The sequence below is a fragment of the Ochotona curzoniae genome, unplaced genomic scaffold (assembly GCF_017591425.1).
Source record: "Ochotona curzoniae isolate NIBS_2020 unplaced genomic scaffold, NIBS_Ocur_1.0 contig_4895, whole genome shotgun sequence".
Classification (NCBI taxonomy): Eukaryota; Metazoa; Chordata; class Mammalia; order Lagomorpha; family Ochotonidae; genus Ochotona; species Ochotona curzoniae.
Window position 1 is genome coordinate 1152042 of NW_024466413.1, and position 13724 is coordinate 1165765.

The window sequence follows — 13724 nt, forward strand, 5'->3', positions numbered from 1 at the left end:
AGGGCTGCCCCTGGTCAGGTGGCCAGTCCATCACTGTCTGGGCTGGCATACAGCTTGAATGAGAATGTTGGCTTCAGATGCAATCATGTTGCTTACAGGATGCTGCTGCTGTAGAGCCAATGGATTCTCTTCTGTTTACAGGGAGAAGGAGGAGAGAAAGGAGCCCCGGGAAAGGAGGCAAGTACCTTGGCCCCTCTGTCCACATCATGCCTTCCTGAGAGAGCTGCTGCGAGGCCTGGCTGGTCTCTCATGGTCCGACTTAGATGGCTTTTACACTTACTACTCTGCTACTCTTGTCCTGAAATGTTTAATGCTATGTAATTAAGGAGCCCCCATTTTACTTTTGCACAGCGAAAGCCTGACAAATCATACAGCCAGTTCAGGGTGCCCTGTTCAGGACCAACCCATCACCGACTCCTGCCCATTCTAACTTCCACTCACTGGGCAATTCTCTCACTCACCAGCCAATTACTACCACCTCTTGTTCACTGGACTGACGATGTATTGCCCCGTGTATTGTGGTCGGACTGCTGTCTGCAACAATTTTCTCTGGCTTTTCATTGCCTAGGAAATAAGGCCCAGGCAAAAGGAAATCTGCAACGTCCCCCTTTTTCTGATCTTTCTGAGTTTCCATGCCTGTCCCTGAGACACAGTGTTTCCATATTCCCAATTCGAGACAGCAGGCCAGCTGGCTGGGGGTCAGGCTCCGTTGTGCACCCAGCAGCCTCTTGACCAGACTGTGAACTTCAGGACAGTAGGAGATCTATTCCTCCCATCTGCAGTCTGTGCTGAGTGCTGGCCCATGGGAAGGGGCCCAGAGGACAGACTCCACCAAGCCCCCCCCAGCTCAGCAGGTGTTCCTCTGTTGCATCATCATAGGCTCCACCAATTAGGAGAGAGAATGTGAGCTCCTGGGCTGGATTTGATTCCTCAGTGCAGTCTTCGGAGCACTTGCTCAGTGTAGAACAGGATGACAGCATGATGGGAAATGAGGAGTCTGGAAGCCCTGCTTTCCAAGAGCTTCTAGTCTGAGGCGAGAGCAGGCACACCCTGCCACTGCATGTGGGGGAAAGAAGCAGGAGACAGCTGCCAGGGCAGTGGCCATGCCTGGTGGCCAGCACTGGCTTTGCAGAGGGGGCTGAGAGGGGCTGGGGCCAGAGAGGGAGGAAGGAACTTTCCAGGCTTTGGCTGGAATGGAGTTGAAGCAGTGAGAATTTCTCAAAGCTGTGTTTGCACAGTTGTCCTGGGTGTGCCCAGGTGCATGGCTTTTGTCCTAAGAGAGGAATCCCGAGGGATCTGATCATGGCCCGGTACCCTTGGTCTAGGGTGAGCAGTTGCAGGAAGCAGTGGAGAGGACGATGTGTTCCCCTACCCCAACACCCAGACAAGTCAGAAAGGAACTCGGGGGGTCGGAGGTGGGGCTGATGTCCCCCGGATCTCTCGTCCTCAGCAAGCAGGCTGTGTGGAAGAGCTGAGAAAAGCAGTGACGCCGGTGCACGTGGGCCTGGAGGATGACCTCTGTCTTGTTCTCATTGCAGGGTGCCCCAGGGAAGCCAGGAGACCCAGGACCCCAAGGAGAAAGGGTATGTGGGGGAGTGCATGGAGCATGGCATGTGTGGCCCTTCATGGTGGCTGGGGACCTTGAACCTGGCACTTCGCATACAGCCCAGGCTGCATGGCAGCTGCTGGTCTCTGCCTGTCCCCCACCCTGGAACTTCCTGAGCTGCACAGAGCAGGTGGCCTCTACCCAGAGTTGTTGCAGTCATTGTTCATTTTCTCCCTTTTTTAGTCATTCTGTCAAGGAGTAAATCACCATACTTGCAGATTCAAAGGCCACTTTGGTACCTTTGACCAATCTCTTCTCCAGTTGTGAATGCCCAAGCACCAGTATGTTGGGCTCTCAAAGCTCTAGTTTGCCAGGAACCAGATCTGTAAGTGGAGGTGACAAGGGATCAGATTTTCCCTTAATGAATAGTCTTGGTGCTGCACTCAGGAAACATTTCTTTACATTTCATTTCTCTAAAAATCAGCAGCGAGGAGGCCTTGTTAGTGTGCAGAGGAGCTGGGGATGGAGGGAGGAGCTCACACACGGGCTGCTGTCCTCACTGGTCGGCAGCCGCACTGTCCTCACTGCTGGCAATGAACAGTGCCAGACCCTCCCCCAACCTCGGCATGTGTACTGTGGCCTTGCAAACAAATTCTTTCATCTTCCCTCCCAAGTTGATGAGAGAGGAGAGTGAAGGCAAAGTCTCAGAAGATGACTTCTGGAATTCTCTCCTCTTTCTGTCCCTGAGTGATGGATTCCCGTGTTAGAAGTGTTACCTGTCACCCTTGGGGCAGTGCCATGAGCACACTCATGAGATCTGTCACTGGAGTTTGGGCCATCTTTTGGTTGGCAGCCAGGGAACTCAAACCACAAAGTGGATTCTCTTTCCTAATACCTAATCAATACATGCAGCGCCTTCCTCCCCCAGTTAAGTGGTTTCATGGAGCATTGCCAGGGAGCTATTGGATGCCCATTCCATTGTACTCTTGGGAACATCTGAAATACGGGGCAAATGCCCTCCCTGCAGAGCGTTACGAGGCATTTAATCAACAGCAGTGGTGCAGTGCACCTGCATGGTGGGGCCTTGATGGGACCTCTCTGTACACCTGAACCCAGGATTGCCAGCAGAGATTGCAGTGTCCCTGTGAAATGCATCACACTTGGAAAAAAGAAGCGATGTTCTTGGTGCTAGCTAAATGTTAAAAGCTTAGGGACATAGTTAAACAGTGAAATTGCCAAAAAAAACAAAGCAAGCATTGAATACCCCTTGTGTCTCACCCCCTGGCCCACCCTATCTCAGCCCTCTGACTTTTATCTTTGCAGACAGCCCAGGAGGAGGGGTGTCACGGACACGTGTGTCTCTTCTGCTTATGTGTCCTTGTTCAACCGAGAGCTTGTGTTCTCTGGTCGTGCTGCTTTGCCTTCAGGTCGTGCCCTGGGATGGTCTGGCAGCTGTGCTGGATCCTTTGCTGGGGCTCTGGGTCGTGCCAGTTAGCCTCCTTGCTTTTCTTCTGCTCCCCATCTGTGACCTCCCACCCGCAGAATCTGGCTACACTTGGAAGTGACTGACATAGCTGCCATATTGTCAGACCTACAGGCAGCTGGGAATTGCTGCTTAGACACACGGTAGTACTGGTGGGCAGAGGCCAGAACTCTGATCTCTGACCTGGGGTTGTCATGGAGCTGCGGTCATGGATTGAGCCTTTCAGTGTCTCGGTTGGGGACGGAAGAGAAAAGCAGCAGGCATTATGTGTGGCTGTGAGATAATCCTCCTTGGACGCACTGCAGCAGAGAGGAGGGAGCAGGGGCTGGCCACTGTCCAACTAGAGGCCAGGCCTGGCCAGTAGCTGGGTTCTACACATTCTGTGGCCCTGGGCACGTAGATGGCTTTCTTTCCTGGGCCCTCACATTCTCACAGACACAATCAGAAGGGTGATTTGGAAATTCTGGGGCCTTTCTCACCCCAAGTCACACACACTGAATGGCTAAGACGGAAGCCTGCTGTCTGGAAGGGCAGGGTGCTGGAGACCATGGCGTTTCTCCTGCCCGTGGCTGAACGAGCTCCAACTGCACCTGCTGGCCCTGCCTGATGCGCACTGACATGCTTCTCTCCTCCTCTAGGGGGATCCTGGCATCAAAGGGGACAAAGGACCTCCAGGTGAGAAGGGCCAGCCTGGGGACCCTGGAGTTCCAGGCCACAAAGGCCACACAGGCCTGATGGGCCCCCAAGGACCGCCTGGAGAGAGTGGACCAGCAGGGCCTCCGGGGCCCCCCGGCCAGCCAGGATTCCCAGGGCTGAGGGTAAGGATGTTGATGTGGCTTCACAGTTGGGGTCCCTCCATGCCTGAGGGGAAGCAAGGGAAGAGTGTGACCTCCAGAGGGACCAGGTTACAAGCACCATCTTTACTGGCTCTGTGATGCTTTCTGAGACTGCTGCTCCTTGCCCGCGAGAAGGGGTACGAAAGGCTTCCTGTTGGTGTGACAGTGTATGAAATCAGTCACATAGCCTGGGAGGTTTCCAAAGGTAGTCCCTGTCCTCCCGCCCTGGACTTCTGGAGGCGAGCCCTTGGGCCTTGCTTGGTGGGATGGAGAATTGCTTTGCACATTGAGGTTGACGAAGGCTCCGACTTGCTGTGTCTGAGCTGTGCTGCAAGATGGTCCCCATGCCTTTGATCTCTGCATCACCATGCTTCTACTTGCCTCCCTGGGATATGGGGTCATCCCTGAGTGTAAAAAGAAAGCCTTGTTTCTTCTTTTCTTCCTTTTTGCATAGTTTATGTGAGTGTCATATGGATTTGTGGCACAGTCCATGCTGCCCTGAAAAATGGAAGCCAACTCCTCCAGTGTGTGTGTGCTGGTGGGGACAACCGGCACGCCCACATGCCTCCCTTTCGCCCTCAGCAGCTGCTGTAGCTTTCAGTGGATGCTAATACTCCTGCCAGCTCTGGTGCTGAAGGGTTCTGTCACCTTTTGGTGGCAGTCATCAGCCTGCCGTATAGGAGGCCAGGTCATCAGGCTTTTCCTAGCCTTGTGTACGTGTGTGGTGAGGGCTGGATGGTCGGTACTGGAGCTCTCAGGATACTTGGGCCCCTGCACTCTGCTCAGTTTTCTCAGCTCTGTTGCCCTGGTCAGTGATGAAAATTCTAGGACTAATAAGATTCTTGGGCAAAAAGAAAGCCTATTGAAGCGGGATGTGCTCCGTGCCTGGATCCTGGCCGTGTACTGTTGATGACAGTGATAGGTGGACATGGGAATACTTGCCACCCTGGAGCTGCAGAAAGCTCTGAAGGGGTGCGCCTGGTAGGTCGTAAGGACTGCTCTTCTGGATTGTACTCAGACTCCATTGCTTCTGTGAACCTTCTGCCTGTCTGGAGAAGCAACTAAGAGCTTTGAGAATCCAGCCCATGCTCCATCAGAGCAGGGCCAAGCAGACCCTAGGATCCAGAGGAGGCTGGTGGTGGCCAGTCCCAGGAAATCACCGAGGGTTTCAGGCAGGAGGCAACATCACCTGTCACTGGGAAATGGGCAATTATCTGGCAAGGTGACATTCGGGACCAGACCTCCCAGTCCCAGTGCTAGAGGGAAATGCATGTGAGTGTGAAATGAATCCTGTGAAAAGACTGGAAGAGTATCCAGGAAGAACAGTAGTGGCCTGGGGAAGGGGGAATCTAGACTCTGGGTGGCCGTAGGGTAGGGGAATGACAGGTGTGGCCAGGGTTGGACTAGAAAGTAGGGTTTCCTATTGTTGCCAGAGAACTCCCTGGTTTTGTGATCTGGGTGTTAGGAGTTCCTGGGGCGGTCACTAACACCTCACTCCCTCCTTCCTAGGGGGAGTCCCCCTCCTTGGAAAGCTTGAGGCGACTCATTCAGGAGGAACTGGAGAAGCAGCTGGAGAGTGAGTATCCAGGTTGTCCCTCCTCGTCTTGCACACAGGAGACCAGGAGGTGGGCTCACCCCACTGTGCTTGGCAATGGGCAGTGTCCTCCCAGCAGCTCAAATGTGGGACTTGAGGGTTTGGGAGCCTCAGATATGTGTGTGTACACACACACACACACACACACACACACACACACACACACACACACACCCTCTACTGCAATAGTCCATTGCTAGGGCAAGTTCATTGCTTGCCATTGTCCCCAAGCTCATTGCTCCCCTGAGCAGGTATGTGGGGCACAGGCAGGACAGTATCTGTATAGCAAGCAAAGCTGTGTGGTTGAGGTGGTGCAGAGGGCTAGCTCGGACAGCGTGGGCCACACAAGCTGGCTGATGGGTCGAGACTCCAGACCTCTGTGACTGCATGTGTGAGGACCCCAAAAGTAGTGCTTTCTGGGAAATGAAACCCCCTTCATGTTGACATCAGACTGGCTGTTGATTCATTCCTGAGCCTGGTGTGTGTTGGCCCAGCAGACATCTGGGGAAGGAGATGGGCAGGATGGCGACAGCTCTGAGCAACAGTCACTGGGACTCCAGTGTCCAAGGAAGCTACTCAGCAGCTGTCAGAGATAGAGATGCTGAGTGACTGCCTCAGGCTGAGGAGATGGGAGACTGTGGTTGGGCTTGATCCCAGGCTGCCTCCCAGCACAGCCCAGGCTCTTCCCCCACACTGTCTGTATCCATTCTTGACCCCTCTGCACTGTGAGGTAACACACAGAGGGTCCTGTGACTTCTTTCTATCCACAGTGGGCCAGTGGGGAGAGAGGTGTGCATTTATACATGTGGTTGGTCAGGTATGAGACTCTGCCGGGTACTGTGACCCTGCCCTGTGGAGCATGCAGATGAACCTGGGGAATAAAGGACCACCAATGGGGGTGAGGTGGGAAAGGGCTGGCGGAAGGAAGGAGACAAAGCTGGAGTGATGGGAGAGAGCAGGCGCTGATGGCCAGGTCCTAAATCTCTAGCATGGAGCTCTCCCCGTCCTGTCTTCTGGGTGGATTTACCAGTGACAGCAATGGCCTCTGCCCTGGAGTTGCTGCCAGCCCCAAAGTAGAAATGCGGCTTGTTTGAACAGGTTTGGATGGAGCACCTGCAGAGCCCACACAATCTTTTGAAGAGGAAATGTTTGTTCTGCTTGAAAGATAAGAAACTCAAGGCCCAGAGACAAAGCTGTTTTCCCAGTCCATAGAATAGGTCACAAGGGTGGCTGCCACTTGTGAGGCAGGGAAAAGGGGCTACCAAGTGAGATGGCATGGCAGTCGGAAGGTCAGAAACGGCAAGGGCCTTGATGACATCCTGGCTTCTGTTCTCACTCATGCTTTCCAAAGGTGAGCCTCTGTAACCACATGGAAGACAGACTAGCACTTGGTGGCGGTAAGTCAGTGTGCAAACCAGCAACTGGACCTCCAGGTTTCTTCATTCATTCTGCAGGCAATCTTAGATTCTGTGATCACGTCTTAGATGTGGAAAGGTCTTTATGGACCATCACTACCAGCCACTCATTTACAGAGGAGCAATAGGGAATATATAAGTTTGAGATCAACGCTTAACCCTTCCTTGCCCAAGGGGCCTCAGTTGCAAACAGAATTATAGCAGCAGCTGTTGCCACCGTGTTGGCCACCAGCATTGACCAGGTTCCTGCAAGTGCTAGGCACTGGCTTCCATGACACATTTTGTTGTTCCATCTTCACACCGACCCAGCAGACTAGGTGTCTTTTTATTATTTCCCTTTTTACACAGAAGGCAGCCAAAGTTGAGAAGTATCCAGTGGCTTGCTCCAAGGACTGACTTATGGCTGGCAGAGGCTGCCCTGGAATCATAGCCCAGCATCCCAACTCCAGGGACAGTGTCACTCACCATGGACTGAATCACCCCCATGTCCAGCCCTGATCCTTCAGTGCCCTTGGTGGTGGTCTTGCTGTCCTCACTGTTCCTAGTTCGGCAGTGCATCTAAGGAACCCTAACTCTAACCCTTGACTTCCTTCCCTTCCTCATGAACTGTCTCTGTTCATCTTCCTCTGCAGCCAAGCTTGCCTACCTATTGGCCCAGATGCCTCCAACACATGTAAAAGCATCTCAAGGCAGACCCGGGCCACCAGGCCCCCCAGGAAAGGATGGGCTTCCAGGCCGGGTAGGCCCCATGGGAGAGCCAGGCCGGCCAGGCCAGGGTGGTCTGGAAGGACCCTCAGGACCAACAGGTCCCAAAGGTGAGTGATGAGCTGGGGACATTGGCTTTGCAGGCTAGGAGGTACACACTCCCACTAAGCATGGCTCATTGTTCATTCTGCTTGCATTCCCTGCTGCCTTGAAGCCCTCTGCATTCTGGCACAGTATAATTGTTTCCTATGCACGAGAGATTTTTCTGCTCATCAGTTTTGCAAGTTACATTTGTGCTTGGAAGGTTGAATCCTTTCCCCATCTCCTTATTCACCGCCCCTCATCTCCACTGCCCCAGTTTTGGAAGTGATGCAAATGTTTTCTTCCCTTACCAGATTTGGAGTTAACCAAGGGATAAGACACTTAATCTCCAGGCAAATGGAGATTAAATGTCAGCCTTAAAATCGGATGAAGTGGCTTTGAACTGCGGCTAAAAATGGCTTCAAACTGTCCAGCTGTCAGGCAGTGACCCATTTGGACAGCAGAGATGTGGACACCAATGATCTGCCTTCCGGCATGTGTGTGGCAGGGGGGGGAGCAAAGTGTGCCCGCCCCACATCGCAGTCCAGGTGTCCAGCCCTTGCGCACACTCACTGCAGGCAGGCAGATGTGGAAGAGAGGGAGAACTCTCCAGAGTAAGAACTTCCTGCTTCCCAGTGAAGAAAGTATTCTTAGGATGGGGAAGGATATGTGGTGAGCAGATGGCCCCTGCCATGGGGTGAGCTGGGGCTGGGGGGCATATCTGCTCCCTGCAAGCCAGCTCCACTGGGAGGCCAGAACATTCTTCACATCCCCAAGATGTTAGGGCACCCCTAACACCTTCCACTGCAGAACCCCTATTTCCTTATTAAATACTCCTTCATTCACATACTATTTCTCTTACTAGAAAGGCTTTACGTTATATCTGTGCATCTTAGTCCTACCCATATTCATTTATTAAATATGCAAATATTAATAAGAAAGCATGAAGCATAGATGATATCAAAACGTGGCAGAACACTCTCAAATGTAATAATAATAATAACAATAAAGATGAATGGTCTAAGGTGCCTACAAAGCAGCCAAATTTTAGCTTGGATTACAAAAGTAGATATCATATGATGCAAACAGGAATTATTTTAGATACAGGGAACAATGATCGATTAAAAAGAGAATTAAAAAGACATATTTAGCCAAATCTGAATGATCTCTATTCAAATAGAATCTAAAATATTCTCCAAGAGGAAATCATCCTTGTCCTCTTATTTTTATTTTCATTTCTATTGTGTTATATTTGGATGCACTTTGATTTGTTTCATCTAGCTTAGATATTTTTCTTCTTGGGACTAGAACTTTTGCTTGTTATTCACTGTCTGTACATTATCAGACCACTGAGTTTGTCAGGAACTGGGTGGCAAGTAAGCAGAGTTCTGGGCCAGGTGCTTGAGGACACTGCAATGAGTAGGTGTGTGTGAGGGACCGCAGGTAGGTTAGGTTGTCTATGGGACAGAGTGTGGTTGAGTTTGTTGAGTGGGTACGTGTGCACATGTGTTCATATGTGTAGGCAATTGGTAGATGAGAGCTTGAGTGAAGGTTTGCATGCACATATTTATTTCTTGAGCATGTGTTTAGGATGGAGTGCCCATTTCTGAGTGTGGGTAAATCAAAGAGGGAAGCAGAATTGGGGTACAGTGTGGGTAAGCACACGGCAGCAAATTGGCTTTGTATGCGGAATTATGGCAGCACAGTGTGGCACCTGTGCCTCCTGCAGGCTGTGGCCTGCTGTGCCCTCACTGTGGACCTCCACCATCATACCAATTGTGTTTTCTTCCCAGGTGAGCGAGGAGCTAAAGGTGACCCAGGCACACCTGGAGTTGGCCTCCGAGGCGAGATGGGACCCCCTGGAATCCCAGGTATGAACAAGCACTTAGTCACACGAGACCCGGGAGTGGACAGGGAAGCTGAGGGAGGCTTCTCTGACAAGGAGGCAGAGTTCGCTTGGTTACATGGACACGGGAGTGGACAGGGAGAACAAGGGAGGCTTCCCTGACAAGGAGACAGATAATCTGTCTGTTTTTCTTAAAATGTTCAGAATGTTTATTTGTAGACCTCCTAAGAAAACTGCAGGATAGTCCAAGGATTCTTACAGTTTATTCCATAAATGTGACATCCCAATGATTTATTGTGTATGTTCCCACCACAGGGAAACAATGCATGCTTGTTAGAACGGCTAACTGCCCTGATACTATCAGGCCAGCACAGTGCACGGGCACTGAAGTGGCACACTGTAGCTCATTAGTAGGTACAATCATTCCATGTCAATTGAAAAGAACATCTTGAGTGAAGATACTGAGAAAAGAAAAGAAAGACACCTAGGTGGGGCTAAATGACTAAGCTGGAGGTTGTGTCTTTTTTGGACGCTTTCCAGAGCAGGTGAACTTTTAAGGTGCTAAGAAGCTCTGCGTGGAAAGTGCTGTGACCGTGTTTAGCCCAGCCTCATCCAAGCACAGCTGAGTGGGAGCCCTTTTTCCTTTCATTTCACACTCGTTAATGCCTCCTTAGCATTGCTTGGCATGCTGCCCGTATGGCAGGGTGGTCTCTGGCCTGGGGCCGAGGGACTTCCGAGACAAACTGATCTTCCGTTGTCCCTGTTGGAAGGTCTCTAGAACACAGCCATAGTCACACTCCAAGAGCAGCTGTCGTGTAAAAGGTGCAGCAAAGTTAACCGTGTAGCTGTCAAACTCATAGAAGCTTTAGTTTTTATTTAACCTGAGTTCATATATTTACTGAAATTATTTCTGAAAATTGAACCTACAGATAATGTTATGAAAAAAAAGGTCTTTTAGGAAAAGCATGTTATAAAGATAAACTAAACATGCATTTCAAAAACTTTTGGCACCAAAAATTAGCTTACAACCCCATTCTACTTTTGCATAAACTTTTTGAAGTATCTGTATTTTATTTGATTTGATTTTTCTGATGTCCTACTGTGGGCATGTATTATTTTTATTAGAGACCTCTTTAGGAACATACTGTAAGTACTTATTTTTTTTTACAGTTTGCCTACTTCCAAACAGCTTATAATGAGAACTTTTTAATGAGGCAATTTCTAGTAAAAGATAAAAAGGCAGCAGACAAGCCATTTAGGAGGAGATATAATTGTATGGATGTGAACTTGAGGTAATGACCACACTTCAATAGTTCCGAGCTGAAGAAGCAAATTAACTGCTGGTCTCAAACCTTAACCTAGATTAATGACTGTTAGCAGAGCATTAATAGGAGACGTGAACTGTCTAACGATTTTTTAAAGGGAACGTTTACTTTTTGTGTTTTTTATGGATTTTCTGGTAAGGTCCCCACTGAAACTTCACAATTAACATCACTACTAGAATTAACCACAATGCTTACCGCCGAGCTTCCTAGTTCCAAAGCCGAAACGGGAAATCAATCAATTCCATTTGGTATAATAATGTTTAACCAATGGAGGAGAAAACCTTCTATAGGTTGTATTTTCTGGGTCTGATTTTTGAGCAGTTAGGTGTTGGCTGGTTGCATTCTGGATGTTACTGGCAATGATTTTGTAGAATAGGTGTGGTCAAAGTATGGGCTCCAATTGAGCATGTGGACAATGCTGAGGAAATACAGAAAACTCTGGGCTGTGCTGGGTGAAGAACTGTTCCAGGGCACGTCTGAGGACGTGTGCACTGGAGCAGCGGTTAGTACCCCACACTTGCTAGTCGTCTCTGGTGTCAGACATGTCTTCTAGAACTGTGTAAGAACACACAAGATCTGGTTCCTCACCTGACCAAGTGCAAAGCATGTCTGTAACAGGGCCTAGGTCAACCTTTGTTTATTTCTCTCTAGTGGTGCCTAGACCATGTCCTCTTTCAAGTAGTCGGGGCAGCCCCTCACCGTACGTGCTAAGTTAGATTGCCTCTGTGGAACACCGTGACCCCTCAGGGTAGGGCTCCCAGACCAGGGGCCTCCTGGCTCTGCAAGTGTTCCCAGTCCTGAGTTCACAACAAGTGGGACAGAGCTCCCAGAAGAACTTGACCTACCTTCTGTTTCTCTTGCTCATTGGCCAGGTCAACCAGGCCAACCCGGTTATGCCAAAGACGGACTACCTGGTACACCTGGCCCTCAAGGAGAGACAGGACCAGCTGGGCATCCTGGGCCTCCAGGACCTCCGGGCCCCCCTGGCCACTGTGACCCCTCCCAGTGTGCCTACTTTGCCAGCCTCGCTGCCCGGCCCAGTAATGTGAAGGGGCCCTAGAAGATTCCAGAAAGCCAGAGATGGTGGCAGATTCTGAAACTTGAATTCAGGGCCTGATGAGAAGCCAAAGGCCTTAAAACATTTCAGCAGTGTGTTGTCTTTTTTTTTTTTCCTTCCTTCATCATTTATTTTTGTTTTATTTTCTTGAGAGACTGAAAGACTTCAAAACTATTAAAACCAACAGATGCTGCCGGTCAGGTTAACATTAATATTATTAATTATTGGTATTTGGCATGCTCATGCTTTGTGAGTTTTCTCTGAGTGGGGAAGACTTGATCTGTGCAGAAGGAGATTGGCTCTCAGCGCTTCTGATGGCCCACAGCTGAGGAATATGATGCCCACTGCAAGGACACTCTTGGTGCTATGAAGCCCTGGCCAGGTGCTTGCCACATTTACCTCTGTCTCCAAAAGGAAGCTTTAAGCGGCAGAGCCAGTGAGCTGCTGCTCTCAGTTGTATTCCACGGTCACCCAGGGAGAAATAATCCGAGACTCATCGTGTCCGGGGGAGAGGAATGAAGCACAAAGAGAAGAAACTTGGGGATGTAAAGAATGTTCTGGCCTCCTGGCGGGACTGGCTTGCAGGGAGCAGACATGCCCCTAGCCCGAGCTCACCCCATGGCAGGGGCCATCTGTTCGTGTTCCAAGCTCAGAGATGGGAAGTGACACATCCTGATCCCACACCATGTCCAGAGACAGGAAACCAGTATTGGAAACAGCAAATGGAGCGTCACTGGGCTTTTGTGCTGGTACTGGAGGCATCCACGTTCCTCCTGTTGATTTGAATCATGCTGATTGCAAAATAAAGGGGACTTGTATTTTCCTAATGGTGTGCAGATGGCCAGGACACAGAGCAGATCTGTGAAATGTGTCTCTCCAGGGTCCTTGTCTCTGAAACTGGCTGCATTGAATGTGTGTGACATGCTCTCCTCGAACAGGTGCTCAATAAACCCAAGTCTCTACCCCAGTTCCTTTGACGATTCCGTTCTTGTCTCTGTACCTACAGTGACCCATGTGAGCATAGCCCACGGGCTCAGGCTGCAGGCCACACAAGCGTGAATGGGAACACATGTGCATGCCTGCTCCTGCCTTCCTCAGCTCTTACCACACCCTTCACTGAAGCACTGCTGTTCTGCATTGGGGTGAAAGCCCTGAGGCACCCACATCTCTGACGGGTCATCTTGGGAGGGCAGTGCTCTGTGAAACCTTGCAAGCATTACCAAGAGTGGTGGTTGTCAGAGGTCAGAGCGAATGGATGGGCAGAGCACAGAGGGGGTTTACAGAGAAATGACGTTGGTCGTATGATGTCCCAGACCTACAGGGTATGAACAGCAGAGTCAGCTCTACGCATTGATGCTGGTGATGACACCGTGTCAGTGGAGGCTCCTTGGTTGTGCCAAACGTGCCATTCCAGTGTGGAGCGTTGACCTAAATGTCTAGTAAGCACACAGCATCTCAAAAATGCAATGGAATAGTAAGCGCTAGAGGGCGCTGTGCTGAGTGTAAATAGCATGGTCATAAGTCTCATGCTTCTGAAGACATGCACGTGTGTTCGGAGTCACAGTGAAACTCTTGCTGTGAGTCTCCGTAGGAAAATGTAAGGCACTAAATTCAGTGATATTCAAGCTTAAAAGGGCAACTTAAAAACACATGCGTGTCTTGCACAGCTGTAAGAACTGACTGGGATAACCAGATGTGAAGGAAGCTATTTTTCTCTGCAATGGTAGACCTTGCTACCCCCACTCCCAGGAACCACCCACCCCAGAATAAGCACCAACTGACTGACTGAGAGGGCCAGGTCTCTCGTTTTAATATTAAATCATTGCACTAACATGA

The 13724-nt window shown here is 50.3% G+C and overlaps 1 protein-coding gene across 1 annotated transcript in view; it reads left to right on the forward strand.

Annotated features, from left to right (window-relative positions):
* Positions 1 to 12852, forward strand: part of COL22A1 (collagen type XXII alpha 1 chain) — a 199795-nt gene extending 186943 nt beyond the window's left edge. Inside the window, exons 58-64 of the mRNA XM_040988507.1 lie at positions 142 to 177; positions 1539 to 1583; positions 3668 to 3847; positions 5375 to 5441; positions 7507 to 7689; positions 9454 to 9531; positions 11704 to 12852. Coding sequence (XP_040844441.1) covers positions 142 to 177; positions 1539 to 1583; positions 3668 to 3847; positions 5375 to 5441; positions 7507 to 7689; positions 9454 to 9531; positions 11704 to 11891 — 777 coding nt within the window. The 3' untranslated portion in view covers positions 11892 to 12852. The remainder of the gene's footprint in view (positions 1 to 141; positions 178 to 1538; positions 1584 to 3667; positions 3848 to 5374; positions 5442 to 7506; positions 7690 to 9453; positions 9532 to 11703) is intronic.
* Positions 12853 to 13724: the final 872 nt, after the last annotated feature.